The following is a 21261-nucleotide window of genomic DNA, read 5'->3' as shown; positions in this document are numbered from 1 at the left end:
AAAGAGGGTAATTTGCATTCTTTTTCCTTTCCTGATGTGGAAGAGTTTTGAAATTATACGCACTTGTGTGTTCTCGACCACAATGTTCTACTTCAATTTTTCACGGCTTAGTTATCAGTTAATTGATTGATTTAATTAATGTTTGATTTCAAACTTATTGCACGATTTTATGGTGAGTTTGAGAAAAAAAATTACTTTATAGATTCCATGATATTTATAATGAAGAATTATAAATAAAAACCCAAAATGTATGAGGAAATTCAAATAAAAAATCATACCATTTAGTATATTTATGAAAGATTTTTAAAACTGTTCTTATATTATATTTATTCAGGAAATATAATTTCTATGTCAATATATTATATTATAGTTCTTTTTTAATGCTAATTATATTTTTATTTAATATTTTAATGCTAATTACCTTCGTATGCAATATTTTAATACTAAATACACTTCAGTGTAATATTTTAATGCAAATTGCATTCCATTTTAATGCTTTAATGTTAATTATATACCAACATAATATTTTAGAATCTCTTGGCTTAACCCTTTGACACGGTTGCTCATAAGCAACGTGTTTTCATTGGCTCTTCTAAGAAGTTTATAACTCCAAATGCTTTACATGGATATTGTAAATATAATTTCGTACACAGATTAATACGTAATAATTTAAATAAATTTCTAAAAATTTAAAAAATTCGAAGAACACGTAAATATATTATACGTATCTTCTTAAGCAATCTTTTAGCGACCCTATTGTTCATCCAGATTATTTACTTTTTAAACTCTTTAATGATTAATATGAAGTACATTATTTTAAAAAAAATGTCACATTGTTATTTGGTACAACGAAATCCCACTCCATGTTTATGCATCTTTAATCATTACAATTATTCTAACAGTTTGATGCGCATGGAGTTATTTGGTACGATAGAAAAACAAATTTAATTTAATCAGTATGTTATATATTGTCTAAAGGATTAAATTAAAAATGCATGTACTAGGAAATAAAATCGAAAGTAAACAGTCTATTTCAGAATTAATGCAAAGAAAGAAATTTTTTAATCCGAATTTTAACACTGGCAAAAACACTCGATTAAATATTTTGATGAATGAATTTGAATTTAATTCCGACATTAAAAATTTTGTTAGATTTTATATTAACTTAATTTTTTTTAAATTTATTAAAAATAAAGAAAAGAATTGTACAAAAATGAAATTGATATCATTAAAAAGTAAATTTTTTGAGTTTTTAGATAATGCAAACATCATTTTTGTGAAATAATAGTTTTTGAAGTATTCGTTCAAGAATTTCCATACGTCATTCTTTATCTGGCGACGGGTAAGCCTATTTTTTGCGGTCAATTAAACTTTCTGTGTGACAATTATTTCTTTTACATCTTGTTTCCTTTGACCGAATGGAGTTTTGGGGACACGGTATTACTTCTCCATAATTTACTTATAATAATTTACCTCTCCATTATTTTGCGAAACATTGAATTAAATGCAATAGAATTCAAAGAAGTAATCTGAAACATTTGTATAGTGATATATTTATATTTACCTATTCGGCAATAAATAATAAAATCGATTTCGTTTCCACGTACATTAGCATTTTATATATATAGATGTACATACCCAAAAATTTTTAATATAATTTTTTACCATTTGCTAATTAAAAAAATTATTTCAATTTAAAACGCATGTTCTTTCTTTCTTAAGTAAAGTACAAATATTATATATCAATCATTAAATATGACACATATACACAAAATAATTAATACTATAAGAATCTTTAATAAATAATCATGAATAATTAATTAATTAATTGAAGTTCTCTAAATGATGGTTTAATCTAAAGTTGATGAATTCATAGAGAAGCAACAGAATTCACAGAGCTCTAGATGTAATCAGATAAGATTACATCTAGATCTCTTATCTAGATGTAATCAGAGATAAATAGAATGTGATAAAATTTACCACAAGTGAGAATAACGAGTAAGCATATTATTCATTAATATGTTTAAACCTTACGTTAATTTTCGAAGACAGATATGAAAATTTTTTCAATGTTGACTGATTAATATGTCTTCACTTTAATTTTCAAAGATAAACTAGAAATAACATGGTACGATTTAAAAAACATTTTTGTACAAATTGATTAATATGTCTCGGCTTTCTTTTACTTGAGAAAAACTGAATAATATATGAAATTGTTTCATAAATTTCAAAATGTCACATTGGCTTTCTAGCCGTTGTAACAATCCTAACATTAAATTCAAGTAAGACAAATATTCTGTAATTTTTCAACTAAAGATAATCTAAGTCAAATCTAGCAATAATTAGAAAATAGGTGATTTCGGAAAAAATTCTTTCTGTTTTATTTTAATCTATTTTGATTTAAATGATGGGAGGAAGAGACAATTTAGATCAGTTATGTGGAAGCCTGAATGAATCAGAAATCAAGGGAATCGGTGTATGCTATGGACAAGCCAAACTTGAAATATTTTCTAATTCAGTTAAGAATTTCGTTAGAGGCAAAAATATTCAGTAGTTGCCTATTCCTGTTAAAAATAAAGAAAATATGAAATGTATAAAACTTCATATATTGGGTAAACAAGCGATTGTAAGAAAAATAATATAATATTAATAATGCATTGAAGTTCATTAATTTCAATAGAAAACTTTCGAATCCAGTTTTTCAAAATCCCAAATTTACTTACAAAAAAGAATATTTTACCACTGAATTTTGCTCTAGCCTTCCCCGAAGTATGAAAAATGGATAGATAAATCAAACATCTTGAAAGTAAGAGAAGTAGGGTATCCGTAACACTATTTGAAAACCGATAGACCCATGTGTGGTTTTGAAGAAAATTATTTAAGAAAAATCGCACTGAGTACTGGAAGTATTCCTGATTTTCCTTCAAATGAAACGTGTATGTGGGCTAGTTTCCCATGGAAGTCTACAAAAAGCCTTCCCCTCATATATTCAATCATTCTGGTGGTTAAACTAAATTAATTGTGGTGTTTAAACGGCGTCAGAATTAGATATTAATACATAAGGATAAAAGTGTCAACAATTGAATGCCAAAGGGTGGAATTGCCATCAACTATCAATTTTTTTAAAGCGATGTATACATCTAAAGTATATCTAATGAGAAACTGAAAAAGAGTTATTAAGATAAAGCCTTGAAATGAATTCGGATATTTTTCTACGTAAACAGAAAAGTATGAAGACGTAAATAGAAACAGGATGTTTCAAAAATGTTCTCACGTTTTGAAAACTTTTACACAAAAAGTTAATAACAATCGTCAGAGTTTCGTAATTCGAATTAATAAATTTAAATAGAGTTTTTTCATAGTTTATATTAATTAATACGATGATTTCTCATATTTTTTACAATTGTAATATTTACAATTGTAACAAAATCTCTACGATGATTGTTATAATAACTGCTACTCGGTAACTACTAATTTATGTTTGGTAATGAAATGCCATTAGAAAATATCGGGTATTAACTGTATAGAGCAGATTGTCAGTGTATGGATTGACTGGGTCATTATACTTTGAAAATTTAGGATATGTTTGCGAATAAAAAATGATATTTTCAACAGAATGGAACTTTCCGTAAAAATATTGTGTCATCACTACCCATCTAGAAAAAATTCTGATGTCTGAGGGTGAACTTCCCTAGCTATCACATAATATCATCCTGAATAAACATAATAATTACAGTTCGATACCAATGTATGTTCCCAATTCTACTATTGTAGAATTGGGGACATTCAGTAGAATTGGGAACATTCAGTAGAATTGGGAACATACATTGAAAATAAATGCACCCAAAGGACAATGGATGTGCTTTATGAAGACTGCAATTCCATAATCCAAGGCAATAATAACCAACATTTCAAGAATTTTCGATACTTGAAACATTTTTTACAATTACTTAAATGAAGTTAAGTTATAGAAGTTTGGGGCAAGCTATTAATTTTTATGCAATAGTTATTCGGTGTCTGAATACATTTTGAGGATATTCTTTATTTCAATACTTAAAAACAGGTAGTAAAATACAAATAAGATATCAGCAACCACAGAGAGGTTTTCAAGCATTTTATCATAATAATTCTCTATTGAATACTTATTTAAGGAAAATAATTCTACAGTATCGTTTTAATATTCCATTTTACATATTTGCACTTTTTTAATAAATTGCTTTTAATTTTTCTTTTAGGGGATGATTCAAGCAGCTGAATACATCCGCCAAAAACTGAATGAGGAAGGAGTCCTCACTCAGGCCTTCAACCACAGCCCTGTAAGTTTATATCTAATATGCTATTATGATCTCTAATATAATCATCCACTGCTGTCTGTAACGTTAGGAGGAATAAATAATAGCCCCGCCCTTTTGGCCGACGTGATTATGAGAAGTGAAATACCAATTTCTGTTTCAACGTCTATCAACCCAGACATTTTTTTTATGTTTAAATTGACTGATTTTGGCTCAAATTTAATTTATTCTGCGATAACCTTTGCTGTGGTAGAGTAAATGGATGAAAGAATCAGTTGGATGAAGTTGAATAAACTGCTGGTGAGTTGATGGATTCAAAATACAAAACTGGATGAAGTTCGATCAACTATTCAAAATATATATTAAAAAAAACTTACAGTCATTATAACAAATATAAAAATTTTAGAGTAATTTATAGGTTAACAGAATCAGTTTTTTAGGTTCATATTTTTGAATTTTTTAGCTTAATATGACAGTTCAAATTACTTATTAGTATAATGGTTTTAATTTGCTTTTCGTTGACGTTTTGAATGTATGTTTTTATCAAGATTCAAACATGATGTCAAAAATATTCGAGATTTACATTTTTTAACCCTAAAAATATATATTATTAATAATCCTTAACTGTTATTCCCGAGTGTAGTTCGTGAATGGAATTATCGTAATTTTAAACTTATAAACCAACATTAATTCATTTACAGACGTTATGATATGATACAAAAATGACAGATAATCCATACGCATATGAAGTAAAATGAAAGATAATCCATAAACATCTCAAGTATTCGGTGGAGACTTAGTTGAATCGAAATGACAATACATTTCCCGAACAGAAACTCATTTAATTAAGCAGTAGAGAAAATAACTAAAAGGTTAAACAAGAAGTAAAAAATGTTCACCCAGGTGTTATAAAGACTTTAATATGTTTCAGTAACTAATTGTTAATTAATTGCTTGCTCATTCATTAATTTATTCGATCCACTGGTAAATTTCTCAGGACGTAAAAAAAAAGATTTTTTTTTCCTAAAATATTTGATTATTTGCATGACTGATTTCAGACGCATTGACTTATAGGCAGACTTACAACAACACAATTTTCACTAAATAAAAAAATGAAAGTGTCAGGCAATGAATTTTTACACAAAGATTGACATAAGAAAAGAATGCATTAGTTTTTAAAACTAACGAACGAGCTTTTAATTCAAACGTAGATAAATATAAAATGATTATTTAGCTTTTCTAGAATAACGTTCCGCTTTGAAGCGGCACGAAGATAATTTTGACACGAATTTTGCGATTTAAACTTGTCATGCCCCTTTTTAATTATTTTCGTCACACAAAGGAAAACAATCGACTCCTATTAATTTTAATGAACGTACACCAAGCCTATGTACATGGTAGACTTTCATTGGAATCGTATCTTATTCATCGGAATTAATTGGAATCGTTTTCGAAGCCGAGTTTAGTTTAGTTATATTAACGTCCCGTTTTAAAGCAACACTAGGGCTATTTTGGGACGGACCTCGTCATCTTGAACCTCGGTCAGATGATGAGGACGACACCTGAACCGGCACCCCCTTTCCACACCACACCACACTAGCGGGAGGACGTTTGCCCCGGACGGTCCAACGTGCACCAGACCTGCTTACACGATGGTTTTTCGGTGGAATCGGGTCTCGAACTTGAAACACGCCAGTTCCGAAGCCGAGACATTACTACCAGGACACCACGGCTGCTTCGAAGCCGAGATCTCGACGCATGTGACACTTTCATTTGAAATTCAATGCGACCTAAGGAGATAATAAGTATTAAACTATTTAATTGAAATGGCTGTAAGAGGAAATAGAAAAATTCATCCAGAATGAAGAGATCAGAGCTCTTTCATTAAATTATGTGTTTTAACCGTTGTGAAAATAATCCTTTTTTTTTTTATAAGAATGGATGGAAGTCTTCTTTATTCAAATAAGCAAATTCAAGTTGCAAAAAATTATGAAAAATTTGAATTATTTAAAATTTATCAAAATCACTGATTTTCTTAAATTTTAGATATCAAAATAAACAGATAACAATGGTAACAAAAATAATAGCTTTGATCAGAAAAAATTAAATAAAAGACATTGAAAATTATGAAGCCAAACATTTAGAATTTCTACTTAAAATCTTTGAAGCAAAGGTATGAAATTCTCGGCCCACCGTTCACAGGGATCCCGTAATGAGGATTTTTGCAGCTCAGTAAACATAACCAATTTGTTACAAATTTTTTAATAACAATTTCAGTACTTCTTAAAAATTCTAATTACGCTCGGATATTAATGATGAACTACAGCATTCGTAAATGGCAACTTACTAGCTGTAGTAAATCTACGCCCCATTTCCATCTATCAACAGCATCCATCCAATTCACGGAATTTTTTGCTGTAGCTTTCAACAAGGGGTTTGAAAAAACATACAATCTCCACATTTTTCAAGGTATTCGTAACAATATCAATTCATTCTCAATTTAGATATTAATAAATATGGGAGTTTAAGTGTTTTTTTAAGACCCTTGTATTCAGTATGTTTTTGTGGAAATTAGTTGATAGTAAGGTTAAAAAAAAATTGTTTACGAACATCAGTATTTCGGAGAAAAGGAGTAATTAAATTTCTTTACTTTGAAACAAAATGTAAAATAATCTGCTAATAATCTTATTATAGTGTACCATAAAACATCATTAGGAGCAACAAATCAAAATACACATAACTAAATGTAGAGTATTAATAGTCTACCGAAAATGAAATATATGGAAAATGAGAATATCGCAAAGAAATGAAGCGAAGTTGTCAGATTTTACAGATCTGTAGAATCTGTAGAATCTTGTCAGATTTTACAGATTCACTGCAATCTTTCCCTACATGCGCTTACTCATTTAAGGTGTAAGTACACACATGAAGATTTTTTTTTAAATTTTAACTTTAAAAGTCCAATTTTTTCATAGTAGTTCATTAATATATGTTTAAACTCATTTCAGTGAGAAAAATCCATATTACACAAATTATTAATTAATTAATTAATATTTAATGAGCTAATTAGCCTATTTTTTGAAACATGATATCTTAAATTCTAATTTGCACAGACACATAATTCTAGTTGTAAATTATTCCTAATATTAGTCTTCATGTTGTCTGCCTCAATCAAGTTATAAAAATGTATAGTTTTTTTTTAAACAATTTTTTCATCAACAATGAATAGAAAAAACGAGATTTTTTCTGTAATTTTAACTTTCAAATAGCTATAAAAAATTTATTTCTATAAATATAACTTTGATTGAAACACAAAACATCCGCTATTTCATACAGATTATTTTGATATATAAATAACTGTATTTGGTTCACTTCTTGTTGAGTTATGATTGTTTGAATGAAGCAACAAAGTGGAAAAATAACATTCTTCATAAAATGAGTTTTAAAAACACCGTAACTAGAGTTTTTAATGAAAGCTCCCCAAGAAAAATAATTATAACTCGAGAAACATTTCGAATATTGACAACTTCTTGGTATCGTTTGAAAGCTAAAGGATCAGACAACACTATTAAGCAATAAAAAAATATTCGATATTTTGAACGATTTTCGAAGTTTCAAGTGTGTACATACACCTTAAAGGAATTATTTTCAATAGCTTCTGGTCAAAGGTCTAAAGACGCACTGTCCCACTTTTTTCGAAATACTCGCAACAACACCTAATTTTTCTTACAAGAACGTAGAATAAAAAGCTAGGTATGAATTATTTTTTTTAGACTCTTATATTCAGCACAAATTAACTGAAATCAGCTCGTAGTAAAGCTAAACAAAAAAAGTAACAAAACATTGATATTTCCAAAGAAAGGGAAGATGAAGATATTTTTGGGGTTAAGTAAAGAGTAAAGTAATCTTCTTAGTAAGAAATAATCCTATTAGTGTGCCATAAAGCATCTTTAGGAGCATCATAAATCAAAATATATACAAAGTAATAATAAGATCACAGAAAATGAGAGATTGAGGAAAGTAAAGCGACGGTATATACTTACGTTTTATCAGAATTTAAATATACACTCAAAATCTTTTGCCAAAGGCGATTTCAGCGAGAAATGACTAATTAAAATCACAATATTGTTTGTTACTTTAAAGAGAAGAGTTTTTAAAGTAATATATTTGTTCTGAAGTACCTTTAAAGATGAAATAATTGATCTGGGGGGTTATTTATCAATAAGCTGTTATCCTTTTATCAGATTAAAAGGAAATCTTCTACATATATTCGATACGTTTTCTATTTTGCCTGTGACGAGAGTACGGATAATGGAGGCGTAATTCAATAAGCTGTTCTTCTTACTTGCGGTACAGATTTTAACTTATTGTGGGGAACTATTTTAACAAAAAAATTTCTAAAAATGTGATGTATTTAATTTTGTTTAAGAATTTTTGAAAAGACATTCCGTACAATTTTCAAAATCGACTTTCATAGCAACAAATGGTTCTCTTTCAAAGCTCAAAAAACAAAGGTTTAATGTGACATTATAGCGAAATAAACAAAGTGAACTAGAAGATGCATCTACTAAACATTAAAACGCAATAAGTATTAGACATTAAGAGGCATCATACACAAAAGTTAAATAAAATATGTCTAAAACCTCATAAAAATTATCATTTCGAAATTAACGACATTTCTTATATTCAAATATAAACATATTCTCTTGGAAAAAGTAGTTAAAAATGAAATTTTGGCGCAGTTTTTGGCATGTAAAAGAACTAATCAAGTTTAAGAGGAACTGAATCGTATCAAAAATATGCGAAAGAATTTTAATTCTTAGAACTAAATTTGAAAGAAGAATTGACATTTTAAATCTTTGGCAGAATTGTTATTGTTTTGTACAATTTTCTTCATAAGTATAAAAGTTTAGTCATATAAACGTCGCGTTTGGAAGTAATACTAAGGGTATGGTGAGATGGAACTCGTAGTGTTGAACTTCGGTCGGAAAACGGAGAGAGTGCCTGAGCTGACGCCCCTTCTTCAAACTTCCACACCACATTTGCAGGGAGAGAGGTTATTTGTGACGTCGAATTTTGTGTGTATCGAGACCGCATATGCGACGGGTCTTTTGTAGAATCGGGTTTCGGACATCGGGGACTCCAACTCTGCAGAGGTTTTGCCAGTAAACCACCGCTACCCTCCATAGATATAAAAAGTAGCAAATATTATGCAGGTGGAGGTCAGCAAAATCCGACACTGTTCAATTTGAAGGCAAAATTCAAAGAATTTGATATATCAGATTACATATTTTTATAAATCGGAACTTTTTTTTCAGTATGAAGTGTAGGTACATCACTACAAAATAATGATAACTGACTGTTAATTAATTTAAAATCATATTATGTAATCAAAGTACATATTAATATTGTTTACAATATTTAAAATTATAAATAAATAGCCTCTTTAATCAGATTTAGTAAATTAATTTATGATTAACATTTAAAAATGTATTAATATGGTAGCAAGTATACCATTTTTGGCCTTAGAAAAAGTTAAAACAAAATGCTAGCCAGATTATTCTTAATATACTTTCTTACATGCGACTTTTATCAAGAGTGAATACCAACATAATAATGTTAGTGATGTCAGAGAATATATAATGATTGCCTTGATAAAGCATAAATGTATGTATAATTTATCCACTGACCTTGTATGTGGAAAATATCAATCATTGTAATAAAGAAATATAGAGACAACAAGAATTTACATTCTAATTTCTTGAAATAAATAAAATTATCATCTATAATCTTCCCATTTGATATTTAAATATGAAGCTTTATTTCCTTCATAAATGATGCAGGAAACTCATTTCTCTGTTTATAAGGAATATTAAAGTTTTAATTTATTTGTATTAAATTTAAGAGGCATGCGTTTTTAACCTTTAAAATTTGTAAGACTATAATTAAATGTTGTATATGGTCAACAAAAAAAAATTATTTGGTCAACAACATAATATGTTATGTACATTTTTTTCACAAATAAGTCTTTTCTATTCTTTGTATTACTTTCAATTTCATAACTGACTCAAATAAGTTATAACTGTGCGGGCGAATATGAACCATAACATATCACAGTAAATTTCATGCAAAACATATTCTGCTCCATAAGCAATTACATTGTGGTATTTATAGAAGTGTATCAAAGGCATATGTCAAATGTTGTTATTCGTTGTTGAGTTTGATGAACCGAAAACCTCGTTACTCAAAGCTCTATTGTATTCAGTATTTTTGCACGAATGTTAATAGATAAATCATTCATTTCTTGTTGCCTTAAAAATTTCGACCCTGTGGTTTCTTTATAACCTTAAGTATGTTCACATTCTTGTTGGCCTTGTTTCTTAGCACCAAATGATAGAAAATAAATGCATTATAAATCCTTTGAGGACTAGATTTTAGCACTTTTCCTTTTAGATCTTGAATCCTATTGATCTTTTTTTTTTCGTCTGCTTATGGACTATTATAATAGTTGTTTCACTCAATCTTTAAAGCTTCATTATTATCGCTTATCTTTGAGATCTCTAATCGTTGTATTGTAGCTTTTCACTTACTAGTGGTACAGATGCTGAACCGGCAGATTTTTTTTCCTGTGCTTATCTTTGAGATCTCAAATCGTTGTATTGTAGCTTTTCACTTACTAGTGGTACAGATGCTGAACCGGCAGATTTTTTTTCCTGTGCTTATCTTTGAGATCTCAAATCGTTGTATTGTAGCTTTTCACTTACTAGTGGTACAGAAGCTGAACCAGCAGATTTTTTTCTTGCAATTATCTTTGAGATCTCTAATCGTTGTATTGTAGCTTTTCACTTACCAGTGGTACAGATTCTGAACCAGCAGATTTTTTTCCTGCGCTTATCTTTGAGATCTCTAATTGTTATATTGTAGCTTTTTACTTACTAGTGGTACAGATGCTGAGCCGGCAGATTTTTTTCCTGTGCTTATCTTTGAGATCTCTAATCGTTGTATTGTAGCTTTTCACTTACCAGTGGTACAGATGCTGAACCAGCAAATTTTTTTCGTGTGCTTATCTTTGAGATCTCTAATCGTTGTATTGTAGCTTTTCACTTACTAGTGGTACAGATGCTGAACCGGCAGATTTTTTTCCTGTGCTTATCTTTGAGATCTCTAATCGTTGTATTGTAGCTTTTCACTTACTGGTACAGAAGATGAACCAGCAGATTATTTTCTTGCAATTATCGTTGAGATCTCTAATCGTTGTATTGTAGCTTTTCACTTACCAGTGGTACAGATTCTGAACCAGCAGATTTTTTTCCTGCGCTTATCTTTGAGATCTCTAATTGTTATATTGTAGCTTTTTACTTACTAGTGGTACAGATGCTGAGCCGGCAGATTTTTTTCCTGTGCTTATCTTTGAGATCTCTAATCGTTGTATTGTAGCTTTTCACTTACCAGTGGTACAGATGCTGAACCAGCAAATTTTTTTCGTGTGCTTATCTTTGAGATCTCTAATCGTTGTATTGTAGCTTTTCACTTACTAGTGGTACAGATGCTGAACCGGCAGATTTTTTTCCTGTGCTTATCTTTGAGATCTCTAATCGTTGTATTGTAGCTTTTCACTTACTGGTACAGAAGATGAACCAGCAGATTATTTTCTTGCAATTATCGTTGAGATCTCTAATCGTTGTATTGTAGCTTTTCACTTACCAGTGGTACAGATTCTGAACCAGCAGATTTTTTTCCTGCGCTTATCTTTGAGATCTCTAATTGTTATATTGTAGCTTTTTACTTACTAGTGGTACAGATGCTGAGCCGGCAGATTTTTTTCCTGTGCTTATCTTTGAGATCTCTAATCGTTGTATTGTAGCTTTTCACTTACCAGTGGTACAGATGCTGAACCAGCAAATTTTTTTCGTGTGCTTATCTTTGAGATCTCTAATCGTTGTATTGTAGCTTTTCACTTACTAGTGGTACAGATGCTGAACCGGCAGATTTTTTTCCTGTGCTTATCTTTGAGATCTCTAATCGTTGTATTGTAGCTTTTCACTTACTGGTACAGAAGATGAACCAGCAGATTATTTTCTTGCAATTATCGTTGAGATCTCTAATCGTTGTATTGTAGCTTTTCACTTACCAGTGGTACAGATTCTGAACCAGCAGATTTTTTTCCTGCGCTTATCTTTGAGATCTCTAATTGTTATATTGTAGCTTTTTACTTACTAGTGGAACAGATGCTGAACCATCAGATATTTTTCCTGCTCTCACGGGCTAGTAAATAGTCGTATTCCTATGTCAGTTGTGACAAAAAATTTTTAGATTTCTATTTATTAAAATATTGCATACTAGTCAGTAACTAGAATTGAGAGATTTTTTGAAAACTAAACTTAACCCTTTGCATTCAGATGGTACTCTCACTCACCATTCAAAACGGTGCATCATTTTGACATTTTATTTATTAATTTTTTTTAATTTTAATTGTTAAGTATACCTACAGAATGTTAAAAAGATGTAGATTCATTCTTCAGGTAAAATCAACTTAAAACAGTTGCATGTATTTACTTTATGGTGTAATAAACAAGTCCATGTATTAAGTGAATAATTACGCATCGAATTATCTTTCCGTGTACAAAGTCTTTAGTACACCAATGAGTGGAGATAAGTGATATTTTCAAATTACTTGAATGAGAATGAGGAACGCTTTTCTGTTTCTTAATCTATTTCCCATTTTAAAATATTTATAAAAAATCTATCTATTTTCACCTTCCAAAAATAACATGTTTAAATATTAATTATTTCTTATCGATAAAATATTGCGCTGTAATACATTAAAAAAATTATGCATTTCTTAATAAATTCTACTTAAATGCTCTTAAGTTGTTGCTAAGAAATCAAAATGATGTTGCTTTGAAACATCAACCGTAGATTATTGCATTTGAAAGACAGTACAGAAATTAAAAATTGCTAATTAATGCCTTATTTTTGAGATAAAGCGTAGCTGAAGTACAGCAATCCATCACTTTTTCACCTTCAAGGAACATAAGCGTAGAGGCATTTTAGGTTTTACTGTATTATCATGCAGACAATAAAGACTTGCATATTTCAACGGTGGTCCAGGATAAGCAATAGAAAAGTGATTCATAAAGTCGGTTTAAATAGAAAATAACATTTTCAATAACTAAAATATTAAATTCATTGTTCAAATTGAAACAAATGTTATTTCGTAAAAATTGTATAATTTTAAAATTTTTCCCATTCATTTCCTTTAAATCTTTAGTTTTGGTTTTAACATTCTGATTTCTATTTGTCCTATTTCAAGTTTCAAATACAAGTATTATTTTCGTCTCGTATTTGCGAAATTCAAAGACCTCTTAAAACATGTTACTTTTGTCAATAAGGTTAAAGATAATTTAAAAGATCAACAGCTTCCGCCACAGTCAAATATATTTTGCTTTCTTTTTCGATTTTGGGGATTTATTATGAATTTATTTCCAAATTTAAGGAGCTTTTCTTTCATTATGAATAGTCAATCATTTTGGTACATTTTAAGATTCAATTACATTTCAGAGAAAAGTGCGTTTTTCTTTTTAATTCTTGTTTATCAGAACCCTCAAGAATTATAATAATCAAATATGGGAAAACACATCAATAGAATCATTTTTTTTTTTAAATTTAGAAACCATTTCAAATTAGGTTTCTCAAAATAAAAGAACTGACAGTTTTATGTTGAAGAAATTTTCAGAAGTGAGAAAAATACTAAACCGTCTTCAGATGTTTTTAGAAAGGGAAAGATATTATTGAGGGTAATTTTAAATTTAGTAGAGACATAAATATATGGCGAGTTAAGTAGAATTTCAACAAGTGGCATGTTAACAAGTTGTGGATTGATTTATAACGAGCTAATTTCAAAATTTGCGGAGCTTCTTTATCAGAATGAATAGTCAATCATTTTGGCTCATTTCAGAGAGTTCGAGGCCGCGGTGGCCTGGTGGTAAGGTCTCGGCTTCGGAAACGGAGGGTTTCAGGTTCGTGACCCGATTCCCCCGAAGAACCGTCGTGTAAGGGGGTCTGTTGCACGTTAAATCCGTCCTGACCAAACGTCCTCCTGCTGGCGTGGCGTGGTGTGGTGAGGAGAGGGGGGTGCCAGCTCAGGTGTCGTCCTCGTCATCTGACCGAGGGTTCAAAATTACGAGGTCCGTCCCGAAATAGCCCTAGTGTTGCTTCAGAACGGGACGTTAATATAACTAAACATTTCAGAGAGTTCAGTTACATTTCAGAGAAAAAATGCATTTTTCTTTTTAATTCTTCTTTACCAGAATTCTGATATTCCATTTAAGTGTGAGAAAACATATCGGTAGAATTGTTTTTACAAATTAACATTAGAGCCCAATTCAAGAGAAGTTTCGCAAAATAAAATAACAAACAGTTTTATGTTTAAGAGACTCGTTGATCAAAAGCCCTAACTTTGAAATGAAAAGTTACTTAAGGGTCTTTCAAAGATTTGATTCTTAATGGGATTGAGGAAAATATTAACCACCTTCAGATGTTTTTAGAAAAGGAAAGTTATAGAGGGTAATTACTCCTTTTAAGGAAAACTGCACATAAAGATTTTTTTAAACAAATGTTTTGCAACATAAATTTCTGTGAATAGCTAATTATTTGAAATTAGAAATATCGGCTGCTACTTTTAGATTTAGTAGCAGACAAGTAAAAACATGACAATTTGAGTAGAATTTCAACACGGCATGTAAAAAAATTATGGATTGATTTTTTTATGAACTAATATCCAAATTTTCGGCGCTTTTCTATCAGTATAAATAGTCGATCACTTTGGTTCATTTTGAGAGAGCTCAGTTACATTTCAGAAAAAATTGTCTTTTTCTTTTTTTACTCTCTTACTCTTACTTACCAAAATCCTGAAGAATGATCGAAAACAAGTGTGGGAAAACATATCTGTAGAAGCTTTTTTTACAAATAAGAACCCATTTCAGGATAGGTTTCTTAAAATAACATAACAAACAGTTTTATGTTAAAGAGACTTGATGATCAAAAGCAAATAAAAAATATGACGAGTGAAGTCGCAGTTCAGCACGTGTCGTAACATGTAAACATGTTATGGATTGAAGAATGTTTTTCAACACGTGTCATTAAACATGTAATGGATTGAAGAATGTTTTTCAACACGTGTCATTAAACATGTTATGAATTGAAGAATGTTTTTCAACACGTGTCATGTAACCATGATATGGATTGAAGAATGTTTTTGCATTTTCAGAAGAGAAATATTCCAATTCCATAATTCAAAAACATTGCGAAACGCATGGTATTTAAATTTCTGTTCAAAATAAGCAGCGTTATTAATCGAAAAGGAAAAAACGATCTGCAGCAATAATTAGAAAAATTATCTGCAGTAATAATGAGAAAAATGATAAACTAACATTAAACTTTAAAAAAACCCTGAAAAACATGAGGTTTACTAGCTTTTGCCGAGGCTTGTGGCTTAATGCAATACAGTTTGTACTATGTTGAGCACAGTTTGTCTGAAAATTATTTAACACTTGATGAAGGATGGGTTAACCTAAATGACTGCAATAAAAATAGGTCTATTTACTGCCAAAAACGGAGAGAAAAATTGTACAAACCTGGTTCAAAGGAAGTTTCAGTAAAGATCTTATGGTTGTCGCAGGGCTCTTCTACAATGGGAAAGTAAAAATGAGAAGAATGGAAAAAAATATTAAATATTTGACCTTGAGATTTGTAAGTGCGGCCTTAATAGCATGATCATTTATTTTATGTTTCTCCAATGTATCAAAATTTACACAAAAACAACTCTTCAAATTTATTATTTAAATCCTTGAACCAGAAAATTTAAAGAAATAATGTGTCAAATTTAATAAAGAGTCAAAACGACTTCGTGAGATTAGTTTTTCTTTTTTAACATTTTTGCGATATATCTTTGATACTTTTTAGCAGTTCGTATTTAAAGTAATCATTCAATGCATTTATATATACGAATACAAAAACTGAACGTGTGCAATCTATTGTCTTTCTTTTCGTTAGTAAATTGCATGGCAGACCTTTTGATTTTCATAAGTTGCTGAATTTGTTACAAATATACTTTTGAAAATGCAAACATGCACCTCAAAGCCCTGTAATTAATTAAAGCATGAATTAATTAAAAGTAAGCGTAATTTCGGCTTGCTTTATTAATAACTTTCAAAAATATTTATTACATCATGATAAAATTCCTAAAATTATCTTTTTAAGGATACAAATTCGGCTGCAATTGCAATAATATATAATTGTTGTAATATTTCAGAGTGTTTAATAATTTTAATAGCATTTATTAAGAAAATTTGCAGCAGTAGTTTTTATTGTTGAAATTTAAGTCAAACATGCTTCATTGTTTCATCATATCTTAAAATCGATTGTTTTTCTTTTGTTTAAAAATATCATTACATTTCAGATACATTCTTGAATCGAGAATTTCACTTTACACTTTAGCTATAAAAATGTAGTAAATGAATTCATAGATTATCAATATTAGAATTTCTGTTCCTCTACATTAAGTAAATTTTTTAAGTAAATTTTTTCAGGATTAGATTCGATTATTACTGGGTTTCGGTATTTTGCTGCCTTAGGCAGATCATATTATGAAGCTTCTTTTTTGATCACTAATTAATTTAGCTTCACATTTTTAACTTGATCAATATGCTAATGATTAAATTTATTATTTTTATTTTAGAAATTTCGTAGAAATACACATTTTTATAAGATGCAAATCATATAAAAAATGGCATTCTTGAAATATTGAAAATGATTTTAATATTAGATTTTCTTACACGCGAATAAAAGCATCTCATTATGATGATATATTCTAAAGAAATAATGAAATTTAAACAAATATGACATAAAAAATTATTTTGTAGAACCTGCCATGTGACATAACTAACATAGACGCAATTACTAATTAATATTCCAACAAATTATAAACAAGTAATTTAATATACGGCAATTTAAGATTTTGATAATTCATTGTGAACACAGTTTCAGAACTAATATTGTAAAATTCATGGAATTTGCATTTTTTATAAATTTATATGACAACCAAGCTAATAACATTTTGAAAAATATTTTTCTGCGCCCCTTCCATCAACCCAGAGTCCTTAGGCAGCTGCTTAGTTAAAACTCCCCTACTGGATTTGACATGTCATATTTATTAAATAGGCATAAATTATGCAGAAAAGTTTCACGTTTTCAAAAGCTGTAGATATTTTTAACTCTAGATTTAATTACTTAATTAGCATTTCTCCTTATTTTAAGAGTTAAAGGTCATGAAGATGTAATTTTATATTATTTATTTTTGCAATATAACTAGATTACATATACAACTTCTAGTCATCTAATATATGCAATTATTGCAGTAAACATTAGACACATGTATAACTTTAACGGCTAGAGAAATTACATGTTTCAAATGTCTTTTTTTCACGAAAAATTTAATCTTTTTAGATATTTTAACACTTTTTTATGAATACTACTGTTTTATTTTTCTCTTGTTACAGTTTTTTTTTTATTATTATTATTATGAGCATGTTTTAATTTATGTATTACGTAGCAAAATTATTTAGATAATTGTTATATTTTTAAAATTATTTATTAGATACATTTAGTACATTTCATGAGATGATTGTTTTGATTGAGGGTAAAAGCACCTACAGTTGTTAATTTTCTATTCAATTATTTAGTATAATTCGCTTAAATATCTACTTTATAATGAGTTAAATAATGTGAGTTACTACAGCTTAAATAAAAGACAAGTTAAATCAAAACAAAAAATAATTTTAAATTGTATATATTTTAAACAGTCCTTCTGCTTAAGCTTTTTAGCAGTTAACTGTAAGACCCTGAATCATGAACTTGAAAACATCCAGAAAATTTTCATTTTATTTGTGTGTCAAACATTAGTTCCAATAGTAACACATTTTTGTGCATGCTTTATTTTTCACACTTTTCATATTTATTTCTTCATTGTTTTTAGCAATAAATACTTTCGGTCTACCAGAAATTAAATAAGTTCAATAGCTAAATTAAAGTTGGATCAGCTGGTCGTTGAAGTCGGCTAGTTTACAACATGTAAATTATATTAATTCAAAAATGCTTTATAAATTATTTAAGTTTCATTGCGATTTCAGTCTTAGCATCATCCGCATAAAACTTCACAGAATGGAGGATTATGTGCATTGCAGCTTATAAAAACGAAAGAGTGTGCATTGCAGCTTATAAAAACGAAAGAGTGTGCATTGCAGCTTATAAAAACGAAAGAGTGTGCATTGCAGCTTATAAAAACGAAAGAGTGTGCACTGGTTATTAATTCCTTGAGTGCCATTTTATGTAGGAACGCCTCTGTATGGAAGATGTTTTAAGAAAATCATTCAATACTCTAAATGATTATTACACCTTATTTAGACCTTGTACATTTTCTAGAATAATGTTCCGTAGATGACTTTCCTCATAGCAGTAAACTACCATGTAGAACAGAGCACTATATATTCAGGGCATACAATCAAGTGTAGGATAAGCAAAAACCTCAAGCACAAAAGCGATTAGATTGCGTTAAAATGATTGGCCTTTCTTTTACAAAATAAAATTCCAACTAATATTTAGTCACAAATTCGCTCGAACATCATCTCGAATCTGTGTCTATTTGTGACGTTCTCCTTTTCCCTCACTTTTTTATTGGTTCGTTTCGGAAGCTGTTCAAAATATTTTAACACATTTATTGCTGCTTTTATATTTTTAACTCGCTGCTTCTTATTTTTCAAATGTTTCTTCCGCTCTTTTACTCGATATTTCCCGCTCCCATCTCCTTTTCTTCTCTGAAGTCAAAATTTGTGAAGAGCTCTTGATTGTTCAGGTGTACTGTTCAATACTATTGTTGAATTTATTGAATCCATATGTTTCCAAAAGATGAAATATCAAACATTATTCTGCGAGACCTGTGTGGAGTAGAATAAAACTCAATATAACATGTAAATGGTGTTATATCTGATTTTCCTGTTTTTAAAACATTCTCAGCAGTTGAAGCTAGTGATTTATAAATATTTCAAACTGAAAAACATATTTAGGTAGATGCGTGGCCAAATAGAAGAAAGTTTTGAAATTTTAAAACTTTGATTTATTCCATCCCAGGAGACATAATTTATGTACAAGAATAAGTGGTAAGAAATACGTCAGTCTACATCGCGAGACAAAAGCAGAAAAGCAAAAGAGACCGAAATTTTCCCTTGAGTGATTTTTATAATGAGATTTTGATAGGAATTTCTTGAGAGGATATTTATAATTTGATAGGAATTTTATAATGAGATTTTGATAGGCCCGTGTACTTTTAGGACAGGAAAAATTTGGTATCGTTAAAAGAATGTGGTAAACATTAAGGATTTTTATCTCTTCATTCGGAGCGTGAGAACCTGCTGAATTTACAGTTTTCTAGAGCATGTGTTAAATGTAATTAAATAAAAAGTGGAATTGGATCAGGAAATAAGAGAACATTTTAGAATGAACTTAATATGGGTTAAATTAAGATAAAAATTAGGAAATAAATTAATATTTAAATTTGATTAGAAAATTATTATATATAAACACAACCTATAAGGAAAAGAAGAAAATCATAATTAGAAATGGGCGCAATAAAGACCTGTGTCTATGTTCCAGAGTCAACTATACCACTTTGCTCCAAGATATCATTTTATATTATCATGCAACAACAACACTAGAAGACATAAAGCTGTTCAGAAAAATAAAAGTTTATCCTCTCTTTTGGGTAGATTTCCAGTTCTGAAAGCATAATTAATTGAATCCCATAACAGAAGCTTGGAGAAAAATCACTTTGATAAGAAGATTATAAGTTTGCTCAGCTCGCAAAGTAACTGCTGACTGAAAAATGTATTCTAGTTTAAAGATTACAACACCATGTGTATGAGGTGGAAGCATCTTGAGCCAATTCAATTTTCAAAATTTAGGGATTGTATCAATGCTTTCGCAAATCAATCAATTACCATTCTTCTACGTTAACAGTATAGTAAGTACACTTTAAATTTAACTTCGTTGATAGAGAACAGGACTGAAAATTGATTTTGGAATAATACTTCTTCTGTTTGACCTGTTAATACTGTGCCATTTGCATAGTGTTGCCATTCTTTTATTTGGCACCGACAAGACTTTTATCGCTGGGAATTTTTCAAGGTTTTCGGAGGGCTATAATTATCATTCTCATAATATAAATAATAATTAACAGTAAATAATTAAAATTAAATTAAATTAAATCATAAAATAAATAAAAATTCGAGTGATACCAAAGTGTGCCATCGGCATTTGTCCGATAGTTTTCGCATGAAACGAACGTGGTGTCATAGTTTTATGTCTGAGATTGGACCTAATTAGATTAAGAATCTAACCGCCGAATTGGACATCACCGATTGGACTTCACCGATTTGAACATCTAATTCTGACCTAATCAGAATTAGATGTTCAATTGGAGTGTCAACATTATATATTCTAGCATCAGCCTTTTGATGGACTTAATCCTAAATCTAGGTCTAAGATTTCGTTGAAGAAACCATATACCGAATTTCATATATATATTAAATTGCTTTTTTTAAGAATTGTGTTCGCATGCCAAAATATATATATATATATATATATATATATATATATATATATATATAAGACTCAAGGATATTTAAAAAATGAAGATTCATTAGAATCTCCCAAATGAATTCTGTAACGTGTATATCACTTTCTCTTTTAAGTATAGGAAGAAGCGACAAATTTTGTCTCGATAAATCATAATAGGAATTCTTTAAAATATAAGGGCCGTGGTGGCCTGGTAGTAAGGTCTCGGCTTCGGAACCGGAGGGTTTCAAGATAGAGGCCCAATCCCACCGAAGAACCGTCGTTAGCGGGTCTGGTTCAC

The 21261-nt window shown here is 29.6% G+C and overlaps 1 protein-coding gene across 2 annotated transcripts in view; it reads left to right on the top strand.

Moving 5' to 3' along the window:
• The window catches only part of LOC129960917 (diacylglycerol lipase-alpha-like), a 190894-nt gene that overhangs the window by 140304 nt on the left and 29329 nt on the right, over positions 1 to 21261 (top strand). For both annotated transcript variants that reach the window (XM_056074649.1, XM_056074648.1), the window contains exon 12: positions 4236 to 4316. In XM_056074649.1, coding sequence (XP_055930624.1) covers positions 4236 to 4316 — 81 coding nt within the window. The remainder of the gene's footprint in view (positions 1 to 4235; positions 4317 to 21261) is intronic.

The sequence above is a fragment of the Argiope bruennichi genome, chromosome X2, assembly GCF_947563725.1.
Source record: "Argiope bruennichi chromosome X2, qqArgBrue1.1, whole genome shotgun sequence".
Lineage (NCBI taxonomy): Eukaryota > Metazoa > Arthropoda > Arachnida > Araneae > Araneidae > Argiope > Argiope bruennichi.
The sequence above is the reverse complement of the archived record's forward strand: the minus strand, read 5'-3'. Positions and strand labels throughout refer to the sequence as shown.